The 21,740-nt window shown below is 49.0% G+C and overlaps 1 protein-coding gene and 1 long non-coding RNA gene across 2 annotated transcripts in view; one reads left to right on the top strand and one right to left on the bottom strand.

Moving 5' to 3' along the window:
- Positions 1–21,740, bottom strand: part of LOC112956190 — a 43,299-nt gene that overhangs the window by 2,447 nt on the left and 19,112 nt on the right. The window contains exon 2 of the long non-coding RNA XR_003251003.1: positions 1,271–1,365. This is a non-coding gene — a long non-coding RNA (uncharacterized LOC112956190). The remainder of the gene's footprint in view (positions 1–1,270; positions 1,366–21,740) is intronic.
- ICOS (inducible T cell costimulator) lies at positions 12,251–18,511 on the top strand. The gene is made up of 6 exons (XM_026049689.1): positions 12,251–12,347; positions 15,975–16,013; positions 16,520–16,858; positions 17,041–17,153; positions 17,745–17,835; positions 18,327–18,511. The coding sequence occupies exons 1-5, from the start codon at positions 12,290–12,292 to the stop codon at positions 17,832–17,834; spliced, it is 639 nt and encodes a 212-aa protein (XP_025905474.1). The 5' UTR covers positions 12,251–12,289; the 3' UTR covers position 17,835; positions 18,327–18,511.

Below are 21,740 nucleotides of genomic sequence, written 5' to 3'. Positions count from 1 at the left end.
GGCTCCTGGTTCTCTTCTCACCACAGAGTGAAGGAGCTCAGATATGCTGAACCTCATAGCTAACTGCAAATCATAAATCTCTCTTTTTTTTTTTTTTCCCCTTATTTTTCTCTTCCTGGACAATTCCCGCACACTGAGTCCACGAGGTTGCCTTTCCTCAAGCAATCAACAAGGAGCTCAGGCAAATGACTTTCAAAGCCTGTCCCTGTCTGGTGAAGGGAAGCTGTGGACCTGTGTCTACAATCTCATGCCCTATGGCCACAGCTGGCAGCAAATCTGTGTTACTGCAGAACTACTGCATATTCCAATTCCCCTTAATTTCTGCCAGGAAAGCTGAGACTCACTAGCCCTCCTGCATCTGCCTCGACTAGTCACTCCAGACACCAGCACTGCTTTGAGACAGGCAACCTGACAGGACCTTACTGCAGTCACTTCTAGCAAGTGGGGTCAGTGGAGCAGTTTTTCCTAAGCAGCAGCACTTTGTGTTTGTGCCCTTTGCACTTCAATAATTCCTGGCAAACTGTTCATTAATTATCCTATTGGAAATGCCTTTGCCCAAATTCTGTGGCTGTTCTGAAGTTCTGTAGTCAGTAGCTCTCCACCCAGCCTTTTCCCACCTTGTCCATATTGCTGTGATGCTGAATTTTCCCTGGCTTTCCTCACAGCTGTGCCAGTATTCCCGGAGATAAATATTACAGAGGAACACTTTCTTCTTGTTCTAAGCTGGGCTCTGCTTTCAGTTTTCTAGCAGGGTAATAGTGCACTCAGCTGATGTAGCAATGAAGACCAAAGTGAGTTTTCAGTTCAGATTTTATTGACAACGATACTTTTAATATTTATATCTGACGCTATAGAGATGAGCGCAGCCTAAGTGTCTGCAGAGATACCAATGCTTAACTCTATATAGGTTCATATAGGAGCTATTTCTGAACAGAGCAGAGCCCGGACCTCAGAAAATTTCCATTCCTCTGATGCCCTGTAATGCCCTCCAGGACCTTGAATGCTTTTCTTTTTCCTGATGCATCTTTCCATGATCACACCACAAAAAAAATGACAAATGAAACTTGGATATGACTTTCTGTCAAATCACAGCAGTACTAATACATGAAAAATACACACTATATGTCAGTGTACTTCCTAGAAAATGCAGTAAAATGGAAAATTGTGACTCTTTTTCTGGAAAGAATGTGAATAGCAGAGGCTAAAAGAATTGGTGTCAGAGGTATGTTCATTAGAATGGGGAATTTAAAAGTATGACCAAATATCTTACCTGGACAGCTCAATAATGAGGCAGAATTGCTCAGTAAGGTGCAGGAAAAGTCTCTTTTCAGGCGCCTTCAGGTACCAGCCAGGAGATACGTCAGCCTATATGAGAAAGAGAGACAGTGAGGTCCAGTGAGTGGATATTCAGGATACACTTCTGTGTGTACAAACATACACACACACACACTCAGATTCTGCTTTCATTTTCATCTACTCTTTTATCTGCTCAGTTTTTCTCTTTGCCATTTTCAATAACCAGAGTCGTGGCTGCTACAGAAAACCACTTGACAAGAGCCTCCCACCCAGCTACCCTGTGAGCAGGCAATAAATGGTCCATGGTTTTTGCTTTAGAGATGGTCAAGTGAAATAGCCACACTACTGCTGACTCAGGCCTTGAGGTCTTTAGGGAAAATTTGGTCATCCTGTTTTCTGCTGATTCTTAATAAATAAAAAAAACCAACCAAGCAACACTAGGCTATGCAATAGGACACTTCTATTGACCTGTTTCTCCCCTCAGTGCCAATGAGACGTTTGCTTGAGATCAACCAGGACTAGTATCTCATCCTTCAGCAGCCAGTTTCCCTTGGCCAGGCAATTCCTGGCCAGATGGGACAATCTCTGGGCCAGCTCTGACCCGTGACCGAAGAACCCTGTGTCTAGAAAAGGACACATACGTAAGAAGCAGGTGAAGCAGCTGAGAGTGCTGCCATGAGGTCCAAAGCAGAGAGGGCTGCTGCGCAGCAGAGAGCTTCACGCATTATCAGGAACAATTTATTCTTGACATCTGTAAACTATGTGCTTGTTTGAACAAATAAATATGTATTTTGCACTGGTTCCTATCACACCTGGTGCGGGCCCTCTCTGTCACCCTGGCACTGTGATGTGGATCGGGCTCCTGGGAAGGGCAGGGATGAACCTGAGAAGTTTTTGGAGCTGCACAGAAGGAGAAAGGAAGCACATTTCCACAGTGCCACTCTCTGCTGCTCCTGCAGGAGCCCGAGCTCCACCTGGGCACTGCGGTTCCCCTGCTGCTCCACACAGATAAGGGCATTTACATGAGTTGGCTGTCATCTCGTGCAAATGCTCTTTGGGACTGATGAAAGAACGGTCCCAGTTCAGGGTACTTCAACATTGGATATCAAACAGGAGGGGTGAGGAATTAAGCTGTTTGTCTGAACAAATTAACAGCTACTGGGAGAAGACCTTAGTAGCTGCAGTGGGAGAAGGAGGAGAGGGGCTTGTTTTATAAATTTAAACCGGTTTTATACTTTTAGGGTGTTTGCTAAGGTGACAAGTGAGGAAGAGCTTGTCGAGGTGACAAAACCTCATTGGGAATCATTAACAACAACTGCTGGTGCGAGCTGGAAGCCCAAACAACAGCTATTCACACTGTTTGCCTATTCTTTCCTTCTTTTACTCTAAAAATGAAGATTTCTTTGTAGTTCCACAGTCAGCAATCTTAACCATGCTCATGGTATTCTACCCAAATGAATGTTTTTTAGTGGTTATGAAGTGACAGTTGAGAAAAGGAGTTCTCAGTTTCTTCACCGACAGTTTTTCTCTTTAATCTTCTTCAGGCAGTTTTTTGCTTTGAAACTTTAATTTTTGAGCTTTAATTTGCTCAGTTTGATCTGCTTCACTCGCTGCTCTGGCCTGGGGAGTGCTCAGACAACACGGCTTCTCTTCTGCTCCAAGATCCACCTGGTCATGGCAAATGAGGTCCCCAACTTTCCAAGTCACTTGTGTTCGCAGGAGCTGTGACAGGCAAGCGTCTCGCAGCACAGGTGGTAAGACAGAGGCATTTTTTCAATATAAATATATTGTAAACTGAAACTAAGTATGTGAGGTTGCAGTCAAAATTAAGTTTCATCTGGGTTAATTCTGTTTTAGTGCAATATTTATACTTCCTTGCAAACAAATATTGTATAATGCTTCTTTAGACAGGAGTAAAATTGATAAGGAAGTTAATCTTACTTATCAGCTATGATAAAACCAGGTCAGTAATGAAATATTTGTTGATCAAAATAGCAAATAGTGCCATGCCAAATAACTGGTGGCTGCTTCTTTTTGTTAAAAACAGTTAATTGCGTTTTTACACACCCACATGTAGGGTGGCCAATAAAGTGATCTTTTTTATCTACGCGCCTGCAGTTGCACAGAGTTACCCTGCCGGAGTGAAGGAGAAGCAGGCCAGAACTCTGAAAAGGCAAGTTTCAGGCAACCAAGCAGTCTTGATGCTGACTAAAAACTGCTTTTTGAGGTATTCTTTTGTTTCTGGGTGAAGGCAGGGACAAGCAGCACGATGCTTTGCTCTCCCTAGGGCTTGTGCAGGTGGTAAATGCTGCAGTCCCTGTGAAAACAGCCACTGAAAGCTGCTCTGGGCTGGCCCGTAGCCTAGCAGAGACCTCCCCGCACGTGCAGTGCTGGGGGAAAGCCCAGGGCTCTGTGGCAAAATCTGCTAAATCTTTTGTGCTTTTAAGGCTCTGTCTTCCTACCTACTCGGTAGCCCCTAGTTCCTGCCCCGGCATCGCTCCTTCATCCGAGGCAGAAAGAAGATCCCAAGATCCCAATCCCTAGAAATTGCCCTTCCCTTTGCCTGTGGCACACACAGCTCTAGGCTACAGCCTGGAAACATGACGCCTGCTTTAACTTACACCTGTTATACACATTAAAAACCTTTGACGCAATAAACGGACAAAACCATAGAAATATTGGGGAAAATTAAAACAAGGACAAAAAAAAACCCCAAACCAACCCTACATCTGAAACTCCTATAAAATGTGGTACAGTAGCAGTACTTAATCAAGATCAGAAAGCAAAACAGTTCATTTCTGTGTAAGATATCAAATCCTTCTGGTAAGTGACACTCTGGAAACATTTGATAGCTTCATAACTGGCTGACTTCATGTTTTACATGCAGGAAAGATGGCTAGAAGAGCAGAAATCAGCAAAACAAGCTGGTTTCATAGCTGAGCTTTGCTGAGGTGTCATGCCGTGTGGGTAGCATCTATAGGAGCTCTCTCACTTCTAATTCTGTAGCAAAGATGACTGTCTGCTTCACAAATTAATAATAAGTTCCTTTCTTTATAATAGCAAACTAATGCATTATATCCTATTTTATGGCTACTTGTCTTCTCTTTAAAACAGTGCCTTATTTAGGCTAAACGCAGACTCTTAGCCTGTGTGCAATAAAATAATGTCATTACACTAATTTTATGGATTGGTTCCAAACTCACGCAACCTACGCCCCCTCCTATGACCCGCTGGCCAACACCCTGGGCCAGCTCCTCACATTAGCCTCATGCTTCTCTTGCCGTTTCCAGATCACCTTCCCGTGCTGTCATTTCTTCTGTTGGAATTAAGACAGCCCAGGCTTCCGCACGGCTCGTGTTAAACGCAGCCATCAATCCCGGCCGCGAGGTCTGGAGGGCTCCTCCCCGCGCTCGCTGCAGCCCCACGTCTCAGAGGCCCCGCTCGGACACGCACCTCCAACATCCGCCTAACGGGGCTAATTGTGGGCATCTGGTTCCTCCCTGCTCTCCGCTCCTTCCGCGGGGCCAGACTGCCAGTGTCCTGCCCAATTACCATGGGAAATGGCCAGGGATGAGTGAGGGGACAGCAGCTGCTTCCGTGCCCGCCCTGCTCCGCGTGTTCTCCACCCGCACACACAATGCACTTTGGGTTATACGTGGTATTTTAGTGGCATGAAAAAGGTACAATGATTTTTAAATAATTGATCCTTTTCCCTTCCTCTTTACTACCCGCTTTTTTTCCATTTAAACTGTAGTCTAGGCCAATAGTTAGCTGAGAATCTGTTGTGCTAGAAAACAAAAGACATTTACTGGTAGCCAGGGATGTAGGTGAAGAAGGGGGTAACTGCTCATTTCAGGGTCTCATTTAGTCAACCCTTCTCCTGACTATAACCCCTTGTGCCACTAGGTAGTTAACATTATGTGATTCAATTCATTCAATTCATCATTAGGACGAACAGAACATTCAATACTTGCCAACTGAGTCCAACTGGATCTTTCCATCTCCCATTTAACATAACCCTTCCCTTATTCTATGAGTTTTTCTTCCTGGCGGTGAGCATATGGATTAAAAGCACAATAACTGTAGACAAACACACCAACTTGCATTAAAACCATGTTCATGTGGCTTTAAATCCACGAATAAATCACAAAAATGTGTTCATCATACAAAAATAGCATTCGTGTAGGATAAAGTTCAATTCAGAAACATTTAAGTGCTGCAGAAGGCTATTGCTGGACCAGAATAGGGAGCAGCAGCTGACAAAGCCGGATGTGAGATAGGGAGTGTGGGAAGGCAGGATTAGGATTCAAATCTATTAATCATATATAGTGAAAAATAGCAATATAGAAATATGGCTATGAGAGATGCATAGATGCACACAGGGCATGCCTGAAAGCTTCTCATGCCGCTTGAACCCTTAGTGTACCTCAACAAAACCCCTTGCAGAAGATTCCTCCACTTATTCAGAAATCTGCTGGCTCACATCCGTCCTGAAATAAAAACCAGAAATGGACTGAAAAATGAAATGCTGCCAGTTTCTTGTCTGGTTGCTAGAAAATACTTCCATGTTTTGCTGAGACGCCGTTCTCAGCTGTGCAACGCGGAGCCGATGCTCTGCTGACACACGGGCACTAGAGACAGCCTGGCAGCTTCGCAGCCGCGCAGGGCTTGGGCAGAGCACCCAGCAAAGGCTCCGAGCGAGAGCCCTCCGAGCGGCGCAGGGCTCCGCGGGGCTGCTGCCCTACTTTGCCGGCCCGGGGGGCCCCAGGAAGCGGCGCCGCTTTCCAGTGGTGGGTGGCTGCGCTGCTCCCATTAGTCACTTTCCTCTTCGCCGTAACGCGAGCCGGCCACAAAGGGCTTTCAGAGAAGGGCCGCGTGTGTCAGCGGCGCTCGCCGCGCGCAGCCCCACTCAGCAGCGCTCGCTCGGGGTCAAAGCTGCCGGTGGTGCCCATCGGCCGGGGCAGGAACGTGAAGGAGCGGGAGCTGGAGGCTGTGGGGCTCCACAGGCAAGCGGGACACCCTGAGAGCCATCCCTGCGCCCCGTCATGGGCAGCAAGGTGCCCACAGCGCTGACCAGAGCGGCTCCCCACTCACCCTCTGCCACAGGGAGCTCCAAGGAGAGCGGCCTTCCCGGCTTTCGATGGCAGTTCTAAAGGTTGTAGTCCTGCCCTGACATGGGAAAGAGATGCTCATCCTGAAACTTGCCAGGCCTAACAGCAAACCTTGTGATGGCCTATTTGCTTGCTTGCATTCGTGCTCCTCGAGGCTGCTGATGAGGGCAGGCTACTGATGACACTGTTCCCAACACGGATCAGCATCAGGTCTGATGCGAGGGCTGCTATCCCAGCTGCTTGGGCAAGCTGCCCACGTCCCCGCGCAGCCCGGGAGGGCTGGCCGGCCTGCACAGTCAGTCACTGCCCCTGCAGCCGGCACCTACACAAGCATCCCAAAGGAGCAGCTCTTCCTTCAAGCCAGGAGCCTGAAAGACACCGCACGTTTTGCTCATCAAACCAACTTGCAACCTGCCACCAGAGTGGGCAGCAACCAGGGCACACAGGAGAACCCGCAGCAGAGCACACTAGTGGTGACCAGGAGCACATCTCAGTGGGGTGTTTCAAGCTGTCAAAGTTTGCCATGAACCATCCCCAACTACTGTCCCAGCCTTCCCACACCAGCAGCTCAGGAATTTCAAAACATGGTGCCTTTGCATTCCCCTGTCTTCACGGATTTGTCTTCCATGAATTCATCTTACATAACTCTATGAGTGTTGAGTTCAGGAAACCCAAGAAGATCAAACGTTCTCTATTACAACCTAAGTGGAAAAACTTGTACCTCTCAAGTGGCCTTGAAAACAGCAGAGAAGCCTAGATAGACAAAAAGTGGTTATTCGTTTTTGTTTCTGAAGCTTGGAAACAATTAAATGTGTCTTTTTTTGATGGTAAAACAGTTAAGTTTCCATATGAACTAGAATAATTTGTAACTATATTATATAAAGGCAATATAAAAAAAATCACCCCTCGCTCCTCAGTAAACCACTAACATCCCAGTTACGAAAATGCAGCTGGAGGGAAAAATGCAAATGCCTGAATTAACTTTTTCCCCTTCAACTACTGTTTTCATTCTCCAAGCAAGAGAGGCACCAAAAAACCAGTCAATTGCATGAGCAGTGCAGAGTCCCCACTGATGTCACTAGAAAACATAGCGTAACCACAGGAACCTTACTGAAGAACAGCAAAGTGTCACCACTGCCTCACTTTGTTTTTGTGATGACCACTGCTTTACTCAGCATGGCAGGAGAGGAACCAAGGGCCCGTGGAGCTAAAGCCCTACGCTAATGTAATGTGGACTAATGACTTGGTAACGAAGGAGTCCTGGGCTTTGGGGACTGCGCGTGCAGGAAGACCTCTAATGTTTGCAGCAAAGCACTTGCACACCTCCCAACATACTGTGAACACCAACAAAACACACCAACAGTGGTTAAATACTCCTTGGCCACAGCACGTTCCCCCAAGGTCAGGGCAGAGATAAATCTTAAGAAAGACTGGATGCATCCAGCAAGAATACAACCATCCCCACACCAGCATCCAAGAGCTACACAGCAGCACCTGATATTGGCTTAGCAAGGAGTCCCAGCCTCCAAAACTCTGCAGATCAAGGACTTCTCTTGGACAGAAGTCTTTGTAACTCAGCCCTGAATGGGACCCAAGTAATCCAGGGATTTCAGTACCCAGGCACAAGCTCCAGCAGACAGCTCGAGCTCTCCCCTGCATGTGGGTGTGCTTCTCTGCGGCTCTGCTAGTGTCAGAGGAAGCCACAGAGCTGGAAGTAGCACTTTGACCAAGACAACAAAAGCCTCTGCAAGCAAAGAGCCACCTCAAATGACCAGCAACCACAGGCAGAGATCAAAGAGACCGCAGCTGAGGAGCCTGTTCTTTGGTGCCCACCCGCAGCCGCCCACAGGTGAGCGGGGAGCTGCAAGTCCAGGAGGTGCCTACGTCTGCCTGAGCCAACAGAGCAGGAGCTGGGAAAGGGTTAGACCAGGCAGAGCTTGCTGAGGGTCCCTCCTGAGGACCAGGGCACTCTGGCTGATGCAGAGCTTGCCTGAACACAGTGAGACACTCCGTGCACTCACGCTTGCTGTGATCCCAGTTTGAATATGTGGAGCCTGCACTGTGCACGTCCATCAGGAAGGGAGCTGGAGAGCTGCTGAGCTGGTCACGCTTGCTGAAAGTGCTCGGTCCTGGGCTATTAACTTCAGTAATCTGCACGCACTGCATTTTTTTTCTGGTTGCTGTCTCAGAGTAAAGTCCCTGACAAGCAAGCTGACTTAGACATGGTAATTTATGGCTGTGGAGAGCTGTTCAAATGAAGAACGTCATAACCTGGAGGTCCAGGTTCAGAAATGCAGGAGAAGTGTAGTTTATTCCTATGAAACTTATTCTGTCTGTATTCCAGGATCAGAGTTTGCATCAAGGCTGAGAACGTCAGTGAGGAAAAATTGAGTTTTTACATGACAGAGGCTATTTCACCGGAATATCCTCTGGTGATCAGAAATGTGATCAGTGTGGTTAAAGTGATGTGTTAGAGTAGTCATTTCAACCATTTATGCTCTCTAGAGAACATATATATATATATATATCTGATTTCTATTTTCCGCTCATCCTCGTTCTAATTTGCACTCCAAATCCTTGTGGCAATAGCACCCAGGTCAGCTGCGAGAGGGCTGCTTAGACCCTGCCCTTACAGAGAGCTCCCCAAGCAGTTCAGAAGGCTTCTGAACACAAGAAAAAGGTCGTATTTTATTGCTTCAGAAGTGGGCTAAGTAACTTCATAAGTAGAAATCTGAAGGGACAAACGCATGAGAAGGGTTGTGGACAAGTGCTGCACTCTTGCAGGCAGATTTTTGCTCCCAGGTTTAATGTTATCTGGCTCAGGGAGCACCTGAGTGGCAGAAATCTGCACCTAGTGCTGTCTGCTCTCCAGCAAGCTCCCCTGGAAGCAGAGCCCCTCTGTGCCCTTCCATACAGAGCTCACCCTCCGACAGCCGCATGCTGCCAGCTCCCGGCTGTGATGCCCTGGCCTTCCTTCACCTGTCTCCATGTCTTGGCATCCTCGGCTGCTCCTGGGAGCAGGAACAGCCCCTTGCCCTGCAGGGCTTTCCACGTAGCCCTCCTGGAGGGATGTGACAGAGCAGCAAATCAGACTCGGTGCCCGTGGCTGCTCGTGCAGAGGCCGAATCCTCCCTCCCTGTGCGCATGCAAGCCCAGAGCTGTCTGCCATGCACAGCACCAACTCCCTGCCTGTGCTCTGGGCTAGGGGCTTGCCAGGCAGGTCCGAGAGGAAAATGCTGGCCGCTGATCACTGGAGCCTGCCTTTGCTTGTGCAGCAATGTTTCTTGCTGGGCTCACGACTGCGGGTTGCCTGACAGGGCTCATTTTGCACGGCACTTGAGTATCCTGCACTTGTGGCAACGCCAGGGAAAGGCGGTACATCCTCCTCTCCCTCACACCCTTGGGGATGCCAGGAGGAGAACGCTGCCCTTATTTCCAGTTTAAGATGTGCAGGGCAGCACCTCCAACCTCCTCTCCTTACTGCATCTCACATGATCCTCGCTTCTCACTGTGGACACAAGCCCTGCCGATCCAACGCGCACAGAGGCGTCTGCTTCACCCTAGCAGTTCCCAGGCCCGCTCCCAGCCACTTCCTCATGCAGACAGGCTCAGTAACCCAGCCCGCCGGCCTTGGCATGCGGAGGCAGAGCCAGAGGAGGCCGGAGGGTCCCGGTCGGCGGCCCAGGAGCTCCCCCGCGCGGCCCTGCCGCGAGAGGAGCCCGCGGCCCGGCCAGGCCTCCTGCGAGCAGCGACTGCTGCGAGACACGAGGCTGCCTCCAAACGGCAACCGGCCCAACGCTGCATATAAACAGCAACCAACGCCCCAATAAGCATCGTGCTGCAAACGCCGGCAGCGCCGCGGGCTGCGCTCACAGCCTCCGCAGCCTGCGCTGCTGCCGCTTGCCCTCCCGCTGCTGGCGAGCAGGCTTGGAAGCCCTCACCGATCCCTAAAAATAACCCAGCCAAAGTCATTGTTCCCTTCTCAATGAGAGGGCCAGGAAAGAGGAGGCTGGAGAGCACAGCCTTTGCTCCCGCCCGGAGGGAGCGACCCCGAGGCACGAGAATATAGGGCACGTATTGAAGCAAGGGCCGAGGAGCAGCAGGAGGCAACGGGCTGTGCGGACGGACCGCAGCCGCCTCGGCTGAAAGGATCACAGAAGATTTTACTGAGGGAGAGAAGACGTCGCTTTGCTGCGGGCAGGGGCTCAGCTGCGCCATGCGACGAGGCCAAGGAGCAGCAAGAGGTTAAACAGGGCGAGCGGACGCGCTGCTCGTCATGGCAAGCGCTCGCCCGGAGCCGGGCTCCTCGGGAGGCACCGACACGGAGCTGCCCAGGCCTACGAAGCCATAGGGGGAAGCACTGAAAGCAGCAGCCAGATGGAGAGCCGTGGGTGCTGCCTGAACGGGACTCATGGGTGTTCACCAGGAACCTGGGATTGCACCGGCTGCAGCTTTAAACACACAGAGACACCAGTAAGGATCTCCCAGCCTCCTCACAGCCAGTGAGCTGGCGAGGGGGACAGGAAAAACAAGGAGCTCATCAGTGGGAGAGTATGAGCAGAGGAAGGTCAGGAAAAGAGAAATGAGCCCTGAGAGGAGCAGGTGGATGAAAGAGTGCAAACTGAAATGAGGAAGAGGAGTGGGCCTGAGGATGGAAAAAGGAAACACGTGTTTGCAAGCAGCAGCACTCAGAGCGATAGGAAGCGCGCTGGGGAAACACAGAGCTTGTCCCAGGTGCTAACGGTAGCCAGCGGCAGCGTTGAGATGAAAACGCTCCAAAAGCCTTGGCACAGGAGGGAAACGCTGGCAGAGGAGAGGGGCAAAGGCTGAAATGCTAAGGATAGTGAACGCGACCAAGGGGTTTGGGAGTGAAGAGAAGAGAAGGGGCCCTGGCTTTGCATCCCGAGTGAGATCCGTGGGTCTCTTGGCTGCCAGAGATGTGCTGCGGGTGCCCGGCTCTGCCCGCTTATTGTGGCCGCCTGGAAGGAACAACCACCTACACCGAAGCCCTGGGTGCTGCCCAACCGACCCCGAGCTGCACCCTGGCCACTACAGCGATCACACACCAAACGCTCCTGACACAGAAGCCGCTTTTCCAGCATTTTATATCTGCCCTAAAATCAGTATTATAGATGCATATAAATAGCCAGGTCTAAGAGAACGTAGCACATTTTATCGCAACGAGTCCTAAAACACTTCCCACAATCACACGGATCACAGGCCAAAGCACAGTGGGGGAAGAGGAAAGTCTCTGGCTTGGGACACAGGTCACATCCCTCCCGTGAAGCCCTGGCCATCCCCGCAGGGCACCTGGGGCTCCAGGGCACCAGCGCTCGGCCAGCGAGGGCCTCAGGAAGGCGCAGGGCTGCACGGGCCCTTCTGCAGTTGGCTTTTCCACTGCATGTGGATGAACAAGCCGCTTCTCGCCCTGCTGGTTAACCATGTGCCCACCAAGCAAGGCCATGAGCCACCCAGGGGTGGCTGGAGCGGCTCGGGCGAAGCCGCACGGCCCGTCGCAAGCGCACAGCCACGCGCAGGCGACGCGGCAGCGCCTCGCTGACCGCCGGGCACGCAGAGCATGGCAGCCTCCACCACGGTACGTGCAGCGAGGAGCCCTCTTGGTGCCAGCAAAGAGCGAAGGTTATGACAAAATCCTTCGTCTTCCTGTCTGTGACAGCAACGCGTGAAGTAGGAAAAAAGCACAAACTGCACAGGTGTGGGCGACAGCGCGTCTGACATAGCGCCAACGTCGGCAGGGGTTTAAATCGATTCTGATTGTCGCATAATTTCCCCCATCACCCACAAACCACTTCCTCTGCTACCCATGAATTCCTCTGCTGCTCTCAGGAGGCAGAAGGCTGCTGTCTCTATGTCAGGCAAGCATGAAGTTGGCGGCTGTCACCGTCTGGCTCCTCTGCTTTCAGTTTGAGCCCCTGTGGGGTAAGTAGCTTTTGGGGTTCTTCTCCCTGCAGCACTTGTCTCCGTGGAATATGATCTGTCTGATGAAGGGGGCAGTAAGTGAGGGCTGGGGGACTAGAGATGCTCAAGGGAAATGGCAGCAAAGAGAGGGCTCTTCAGCGGCACCGGGGCACTGGGAAGAGTCATGGCTGGCACAGAGCACGTGCTGGGAGTCCTGCACAGAGAAGCAGCATGTCCTGCTGACATTCCTCACCCGCTCGGCGCTGCCCGGGGCTGCAGGGCTCCCGCCTGAGCCCGCTCTTACACACAGCTTTGTGAAGAGAGCCAAGATACTGATACTAGCCCTGCTCGTGTTTGGGAGGGAATCTCTGTGCTTTGAAAGACACGCACGGTTTGGCAGTGAGGAGAGATGGTTTCACTGCGGGCTTGCGACTCGGAGGGGCTCTAACGGAGGTGCCACGCTCTAGAGCCATCTGTAAGGAGGGACAGGGTGGCAGTGCTGATCTCGGTGCAGCCCTGAGCATGGATGTTACCAGCTTCTGTGGTTCATCGCAGCTGTGCAAAGACAGGCACCATCGCACCCATTTGTCTCAGGAACCTGTACTCCAGGTCCAGATGGGAATATAGATAGTACCTGATTAAGAGTCTCTATTTAGATATCTAGACTGTCCAGTGATTTGGCATTACACACCATAGACCTGGACTTCCACGGGCACAGTTATAAAGCACATGGCTCCAAAGGCTGTGCCGAGGGCTAGTGGCTACAGGTGTTTCCGAGTTGCCACAGATTTAGGAGAGGTTGCAAGTCCTGCAGTGGCAGTTTAGTACTCCAGAGGCTTCATACACAACTGGAGCCTTAAGTAAGAAACACTTCCCAGCTCTCAGGCAATGCAGACACCCCTGTGAGGGCTAACTAGCACAGCGACAGCATGCTGGGTTTTCAGCAAGATCGAGGAGATGACTGAGATGGCAGGGAGGGAGGATTGGGGCCAGCACCTCCCTGGGGCCCTGAGCGGCCCCCGAGGGGCTACGCGGGGACGCAGCAGCGCCAGGCCCTGCGACACGGCCAGGGTCTCTGCTGGGCACTCGGGCAGGTGTCCTCGCTGCCACGTGCAGCCCACGTGGCCGGGGCTGCCCAAGGGGCTGCGCCCGGGGGAAAGAAACAGACTGCAGTTTAGGGGTGCAGGTAATACTGCTGCTGTACGGCGGCATTTCCCCCTTCCTTCAAACCGGCAGAACAGGCTGTGCAGAGACGACAGACATTAGGAGAAAGGAAGAAATGAAAAATGGCATCTCGGATTATTTTTCTTACACTGCTTCCAAGTTCTTACACTACTTCCAAGCAGTAATTAGCACCACTGCTAGAAAGGAAAGGGCTGTAAGAGATCAGTGTGATGAAGGAGAGATCAGCACGGTCCACTTGATCAAGGGGCATGTTGACATGTCAAGAGGGCTTACAAGCACCAGGGCAAGTTTTCAGGAGTGGAAATGGAGTAACCTCTGAATGTTATTTGGTTTAGAGATAAGCCAGGCTTACTTCGGAGCTGTGGTTAGTTTTTTCAATGAAAATAGGCCACGGAAGCACTACGTACATGCCTTGGGTCACTTGCAACACAAGGGTGATGAATTGCTTGCAAGGGCAGGGAGCCCAAGTCTCCGGGCTCTGCACAGGAGCACAGGGGCTGAGGGCCCCGGGCAGCTGCACCTGAAGCTCCACTCACCAGCTGGGCATTACCCCTGCTCGCCCACAGCTCTGCCCTCGCCGGCGCAGGAGGAAACCCAGGCCCTCTGCACAGTGAAATATGACCAAAAATGGCTGCTGTGGTAGTTGCGGACGCTACAACAGCTTCAGTATCTCACAATGTGTCACAGAGCAGGGAAATAGTCCACGATGGGTGATTTCCTGGAGTGATCCCAGCATTAGTCACCTTGTCCAGAAACATTGCTGGCCCTTGGTTCTGGTCAGCTAAGGCCACCGAGCTGGAAGTGCCCCCTCGCAGCGTGCCTCAATAGGTAGCACTACAGCACCCTAGAAACTGGGTTTAACAGTTTCACTATGCACTGAGGGAAAACAAACACCCTACAGGATGCCAAATACCTCGTCTGTTATCACACACTTAAGTAATAGTCTGAAAGAAGTGCAGATATTAGAGCTGTCACTGCAGCAGATAGGGCTGCTGACTGCGCACAGCAGAGCGGGAAGAGTCAGATAAGTCTGAAGAGGATGGATCAGTCAAACGGGACAGCGGCTGGCACTGCTTCCAGCACACACCACGGATCCTCCCAGAAGTCCTTCAGCTCATGCACTGCACTAAAAACACATTCAACAAGTATTAATTGAAATGCCCTTGTCAGTGACGCGCTTGGGCTGCAGGAGAAAGCTAAAGGGTTGCTCGAGTGTGGAGCGCAAGGCTGATCCTGGGCCAGTGCCTACAAAGGCGCAGACGAAGGAATTCCAGCTTAGGCTGCACTGCAGGATCACAGGCACCCGGGGAACAAGATTACAGGTGCTGGGCCATGGGTGAAGCACCCCGCACCACTGGGCATCAGGCAACGTTTAACAACAGCAATAAGGGTGACTATCTGCCCCCTTCTTCCTTAGCACTGTGAAATGCTGGTGTGGGGTGTCCTGCAATCCAAGGGGCCTTTGAGGAACATTCCCAGTACTGCGGGAGAGGGAGAGCAGATACTGCTTTTCCTACCTAGCTGTAGCACAAACCATACCAGAGCGCACTGCAGAACAGCTCCAAATGAAGCAGTCCCCAAGCAGTCCCCAGCCGCGCTTTGCCTGCTGCTACTGCCACGTGGACCCTTCCCAAGCAGCACATGCCCTAACCCAGCCTGAAAACCCCTCTCTCTGTATTGCCATGTGAGTGGCGACAGAGCTGTCGGCTCCAAAAACCCCAGAACAGCTTTAGGATGCGCCAGGCGGCTGTCAGCGGGGCTGGCCGTGACACGGGGCTGAATGTAGTCGATAGCCACAAAGAGAACAGCCCAGAAGAAAGAAAACTACCAGCCACCTGAGCGTTTCCTTGCTGTGCAGCTCACAGCATCACCAAATACTTATTCTAGAAGTGTCCCCAGAAAGCCATCTTCAGACTAGATCACTCGGTGCATGCTGAGGAGCAGGGGAGGAGGAGGAACAGAGCACACCAGGCATTTGGGGCTGGATGGACACAGCGAATAACGCTGCCTGGCTGGGCTCCGGAGGACCCGAGACAACATTTCTTAGGTCAGGGGCACTTTTCTTCTGTATCTTTGGAAAAAAATTACATTCATCTCCTCTGTATTTATGACAGAAGTGGATACACATAGAAGTGAAATATAAACAAAATTCTAAAAGTAGAAATTAACTATAAATATAAATAAAATAGAAATACCTACTTTTCAGAGCTTTTAAGTATTTGTATGTACTATACAAATGATCAATATTAAGTATTACTCAAATGGTTTTCTTTCTACTTTGATTTCTATAACTTGGGATTTTATCACATCATGTGATTTGACAGGGCAGCAGATAGACAGGACCAGGAGCATCAGAAACTCACATTACAAAAACCACAGCAGCAATTTAAGCCTCCCCAGGTCTCCCCCTGCCTCCATCTCCCTCCCTAAACATTAAACAGGAAACAATTTTGTCTTTTTCAGGAGCTGACACCTGCTCATCACGATTATGCAAAAATATAGGTAAGACATTTTAAAAGCTGTTTAATTACTTTTGCATAATTTGGTTTATTGCTGCAAACAACTCCTAGATCAGAAATACTGACCTCGAGGAAGAAAACTGTCATATCTTTACAGCAAACTGACACTCAGTTTTTTTCAGTCACTTCACTTGCTTTTTCTCCAAGAAAATAAAAATGGAAAAAAGATGCAGAATGGAATTAGCACAAGTTCTGAGTTTTTCTGTCAATGTTTCAGGGAAGGGCTAGTGTGATTCTTGGATTGCATGTGAACCCATGCCTAACAGTGATTGTCCTCCACTCCTCCCCTTCTGGGAGTAAAAAGGGTGATATAGCCACAGAAATAGTTAGGTTTTACCTTTATAACAGGCCTCCATCAACGTGGAAAGAGGCCTCTCAGTTAAGGCAAAATTATATGGTTTTCTCTGTCTATTTGAATGATTTTCCTCTCATTTTAGGGATTCTCTTCATTGCTATGTAAGTGACTACTTTTTATTTTCGTGCCTTCAGATCGGCCTCATGTCTCTGACCCGCAGCTGGTGGTGGATTTTAGTAGCGGAAACTTCAAGCTCACCTTCCACAACCCCAAAAACGTGAGCGAGTTCAGCATGATCCTCCTCAAAGGGCACGAAAAGCAGCAGATCTGCGCGCTCCACGTGAGCAAAGGGCGAGCCATTCCCGAGAGCAACGTCACCTACTGTGATGCAGAGCACTCCAACAGCAGCACCACCTTCACTCTCAAAAACCTGGACAGAAAGCACACGGGCATCTATACCTGCTGCCTGGAGGTGTTCTTGCCCCCTCCTTACATAGAGTGCAGGCTGAACGAAACCTATCTGTACATCCCAGGTAAGCTTACTGATCTGCTCCTCTCCTTTCCCCCAGGACGGCTTTCCATCTTAGCAGCATCTTCCTCCACAGCTCACTTCTGCTATTTCATTAATAAAGAGAGGAAAAAAATCTGGAAGGTTATCTTTAAGAACATAAAAAATGCTAATTCTCAAGCCATGACATTGTTTCCCCCTCCCCAGATAAGGAAAAGTGCCTCTCTCCAGGACTTGTGTCAGGGATAGCTATTGGACTGACAGCATTTGCCATGATCTCCTGTGTCTGCTGTGTGGTAGTCTGCTGCCTGAGGAACAAGGTAAGTCAGTCTGGGAGTTCTGCAGAGCCCTCCTTCTGAGGGTCATGGAGAGGGAACTTGATTTAGTGAGATTTAGAGGGTTGGAGAGGCTCATGTTCAGCATGGGAGGCGTGTGTTGAGAAGGAGACTGACTTGGTAATTTACTACTGGAATTCAGTCATTGATGACAGCTGCTCAGATTTAATTTCTCCAAAACAAAATTGTTTATTGATTTAAAGATCGGGAATCAAAGGCAAGAGGGGCAGAGCTGCACAGGTCAGCAAAAATACTCTAAGCAATTCACCTGATTGCTTTCCTCAAGAGGGGAAAACAAATCATCTGTGGAATAATTCCAGCTCCCTTCTGCAGTAAAACCACTCAAATGAAAGCAAGATGCCTTAAGAAAGGAGACCATGCACATTAGTTACGTTCATTGGACAGTGCTTTTCATTTTGGGTTTGTCCTGCTCCAAGTTACCTATGTGAATGCCTGCCTATTCTGACCATCAGATCTGGCTGTCTTCAGTAGAGATAACTGCCTTATTTAAAGAAAACAGGCAGGAATGGGTGAGGCTGGTGACCACAAACTGAACTCCTGGCATTTTGTTTGCAGAATCAACAGTGTGACTCCAACTCCCACGAGTACAACAGCGAGTACATGCCCATGGCAGCAGTGAACGCCGCCAAGAAGCCAAGAATCTGAGGTTGTTAAGTCTAATTACCCTTGTACCTGTTCCTGCTGCAAGGCTTTCACTGGGTGAGAGGGCTCCCTGCTGTGTCTCCTGGCCATTCTAGGTGGGTGGGATTCTTACAAGAGGGTAGATAACAGTTTATGTTGCCACGCAGCTGAAAAAGGAAATAAAAAGCAAGATTTCCAGGGAGCTTTTGTATCTAGGGCTGGCTCCTAGAAATCAAACTGCTCCACATCAGTGGAGAGAAAAAATCTTATGCATGAGAAAGGAACATGCAACTGTTCCACTCTTGCCACAGCACAAGGCACCCCAAATGTCTCTGGGGAGACAACTTGCTAGTTTCTGTCAGGGTCACTGGCCAGGAGCAGATATCCACAGGGAGGAACTTCTTTATCATGTAAGCCCTTACACAGTAGCCAGCAGCATTTTGGGTACAAAGCAGAAGCTGAACTGCTTCAGACACTTGTGGGCTGTGCATAACTGATTCTCCATTTCTAATGCAGGTATAAGCAATTCCTGGCATAGAAACCCTGGCAACAGGAGCCTGCAGCTACTGAAACCTGGACAAGAGGAAATCGGCATCTTCCCACCCTCCCTGAGCTCTCAGGATGGGCCTGTGCTCAGCCTCGAGACACAGCTCGAGTCCCATCCGCAGCTGTTCTGCCCATGCTCCTTGATCCACTGACCTGTACACGAGGTGCTAGCAACGCATTCGAGACGCCCACTTGTAGGTGGCAAAGAAAGTAGCAACGTTCGCTTGAGGGCAGATCTCTCCAGTGCAGCTCCAGACCGTTTTCGGTTTCTGCAGTATCCTTTATGGTGTGTCCCAGCAGGGAAGATCAGACTACCTCCAGCTCCCACCCTCGAGCACAGCTATGGAGCACTGCCCCTCCAGCCCGGGCTAGGGCAGCACCACAGCATCCTCGATGCGGAGGGTCCCAGCCCAACCAGCGCCGCGCTCGGAGCACGCAGCGTGCGCACCAAATACTGAGATACAACGGGGTTATTGGGACCCAGAACCTCAGGCACATGATTTTTATTTTTTCATATCTATAGTATCAATACATATTTTTACCTCACACCTTAGGGCTCCTCTTAATTAAATTCTGAATTGCTCTACCAGAAGCTCCACATATCGCTTCCACGTGTGCAGCTGTGCTTTCTAGGAGTCGAGGCCTGCAGGAGCAGCCCCTGGGCCAGCAGCACCCTCTCTCCCATGCACGTCGCGCAGCACAAATGCACCGCAGCCCCCAAGGGTGCTGCGGTTTGACACGAAACCTCCGCCACTTCCCCAGTGGGTTTAGGGGTTTCTTGACCTTCCTCAAATTGCTGCAAGCCTCCGACAAGCACGAAGGGACCGTTCCCACAGGCTCCTTGCGGACCCCGGCAGCTCCTCAGTGCCCATTGAGGCACTGACAGAAATGGGGTTAGGTACCCTGGTCAGATAGCCAGCTCCTATGCAGAGATCCGCACTGGCCTCCTCACATTGGGTTCATGTTACATTCTCCCCCATTGCCCTGAGATATTTTCTGGACTACTTAACCTCCCCTTAGAGCAAAAATATCCCCTGTACATCCACAAATACACTGACTTCACCATTCTAAACTTTTAAAACTGTTGGTGAAAATAGTTAACTACCACTGCCTATGAGAAATGCTAGATGTAAGATCCTCTGTGGCAGTGGAGAGTCCAAAGGAACCTACTGAGAAAGAAGTTCAAGGAACAAAGAGTTCCTGAAAGAAGGAAGAAACTTGAGGTTTTCTTTGAGATGCTGTGCGATAAAGGACAAAAGATGAAAGCTTGACCAAGGTGGTTTAAAATACATACATTGTACTCTATAGAGACAGATAAATGATTTATATTCAAGGTAACAAAAGCCTATTTAAATAAACTTCTGGAAGTGTCAGACTCCATCACTGCTTTTCTTTGATAAAGATTTTTATTCTTAATAAAACTGTTTTTATTGTACGTGTCCTTAAGAAGCTTCATGCATGCAATTCATGTGAAAAACAGGCTCTATGGCCACAGTGACATGGAGAGGGGGTGCTGCTGATTTATCCCTATAGAGAATCTTTGTGGGAAAGGAGAACTAAGATAAGAATTTATTTAGAAATCTAATTTGGAGTTGTTTCCATGTGGTTAGAAAATGATACTGTCTGCCTCTATTTGTTCCTCTATTTTCAAGAAAGTCCTTTTTTTATTTCCTGATTTCTTCTTTCTTTTAATCCTTTACACAACAAATGGTTAATCTTCAGGATTATTTCTGGACAGCCTCTTTCTGCCATTCTTCAATGCCTCCAAATCTAAAGGAGCTGGAAGAAGATTAAAGGATGGCAGAACGAAAAAATGTCTATAAAAATGTAACAAGAGTTGAATTTATAGACTGAGTGACAAAAAAAGATTAAAAAGAAAAAAGGAGCAAAGAAGGATAAACAAGCAGCACGATAGTCTAAGAGATCAACATTCGGAAAAGCAAAAACTCATTGGAAACTCCCAGTTTTGGAAGAAAGATCATTTTGCAGGAAATGAAATTAAATAAGAAAATTTCAACCAGCTCCTCTACAAAATCCTCTTTCGAGATAAGTAGAAGTATGAGTAAAATCCTAATTATCTCTAGGAAACTGAAGCTTCAGAGGGTCAAATAAGTTCTAAAAAAGCAATCTCAACCTTCGTTTTCTGTTTGCTATGTAATGGTTTTGGATTGCAACACACATTTTAGTACTGCACAGCAGTCTGATGGAGGGCACTATAACTGTGCCTTCCTGCCTTCATCTTTTCTGGCTTTATAGCCTATAGGATTAGAAAAGTATTTTGCCTAAACACTAAGAACAGTGTTTGTGTAAAACTAATTTCTCCCATTCCACAAAAAACTTAAGATCCAATATTAGTAAGCTGATTTATCCAGAGTTTCTTTTACTATGGCCTTCCTCATATGCATTTACACTTAATAATGACCTTTATATCTTCCTAGTCAACGCCTAAAATGCCCTAATGCATAAGCCAGTACAGCTGGTAGGCGTGCACATAGGTAGGAATGCAAAGCTTAGCAAACTCTCCTGAATTTAGGAGATGTTCAGGCTGACAGCTACAGTCACCACAAGTTTTATGGGAGGCTCAATGACAAGAACTACTCTTACTTTAAACACCTACTGACCTTGAAGGGTCTTGAACCTTCGAAGTCTGGCTTCCAGCCTGGATTATGAACCCTGAGCTCTCTCGGACTTTAACGATCAGATTCAAGATTGGAATTTTGTAGCCAGTATATAATGACAGATATGAAGTGCTGTTATAAAATGTCTTGGGCTATTTTCCTTAACACAAGTATTTTATTAACTTCGAAGTTCGAATAGTTTTGAATTTTGCCATACTTCTTACTCCTATCCTTCCACAAAGTACATTTAGGGCTAGGGGAAAAGAGTATCTGGAACTAGATTAAAGCAAACATCAATCAGAACCACGACCCATACTAAATATTGTTATTTATAAAATATATGTGGGAAGTCTGTTTTACTTGGGAATCCATAGCTTGCCATGGAGAAAAGGCATCCAAAAAAAAAGGTAGAAAACAACAGAAAACATGATTTAAAAATAATAATTTATCTGGTTAATGGGGATTTTTGCCAACACTAGGTTTACTGGGGAGCAGGGTCTAAATCTTTGCCTGTGGTTTAGCTTTAACTGCCATGAGACACTCCACACAAGCCACATATGTTGTATAGCCCCTTATTTCTAGGTCAGTCTACCCACTGCCATGTCCAAAGAGGAAATTGAGACTGGTATTTATATTCTATGATCTTTGAGGAGCTGCAGGGCTGTGCGCACCTCTGCTACTGTCCAGCAAGGGGCAGCCCGGGCAGAGCCATGGGGCAGCCCGGGCAGAGCCATGGGGCAGCCCGGGCAGAGCCATGGGGCAGCCC

This window comes from Nothoprocta perdicaria, unplaced genomic scaffold, assembly GCF_003342845.1.
Source record: "Nothoprocta perdicaria isolate Ctin4 unplaced genomic scaffold, notPer1 scaffold_11, whole genome shotgun sequence".
Lineage (NCBI taxonomy): Eukaryota > Metazoa > Chordata > Aves > Tinamiformes > Tinamidae > Nothoprocta > Nothoprocta perdicaria.
Note: the sequence above shows the minus strand (reverse complement) of the source record. Positions and strands in the feature narration are given on the sequence as shown.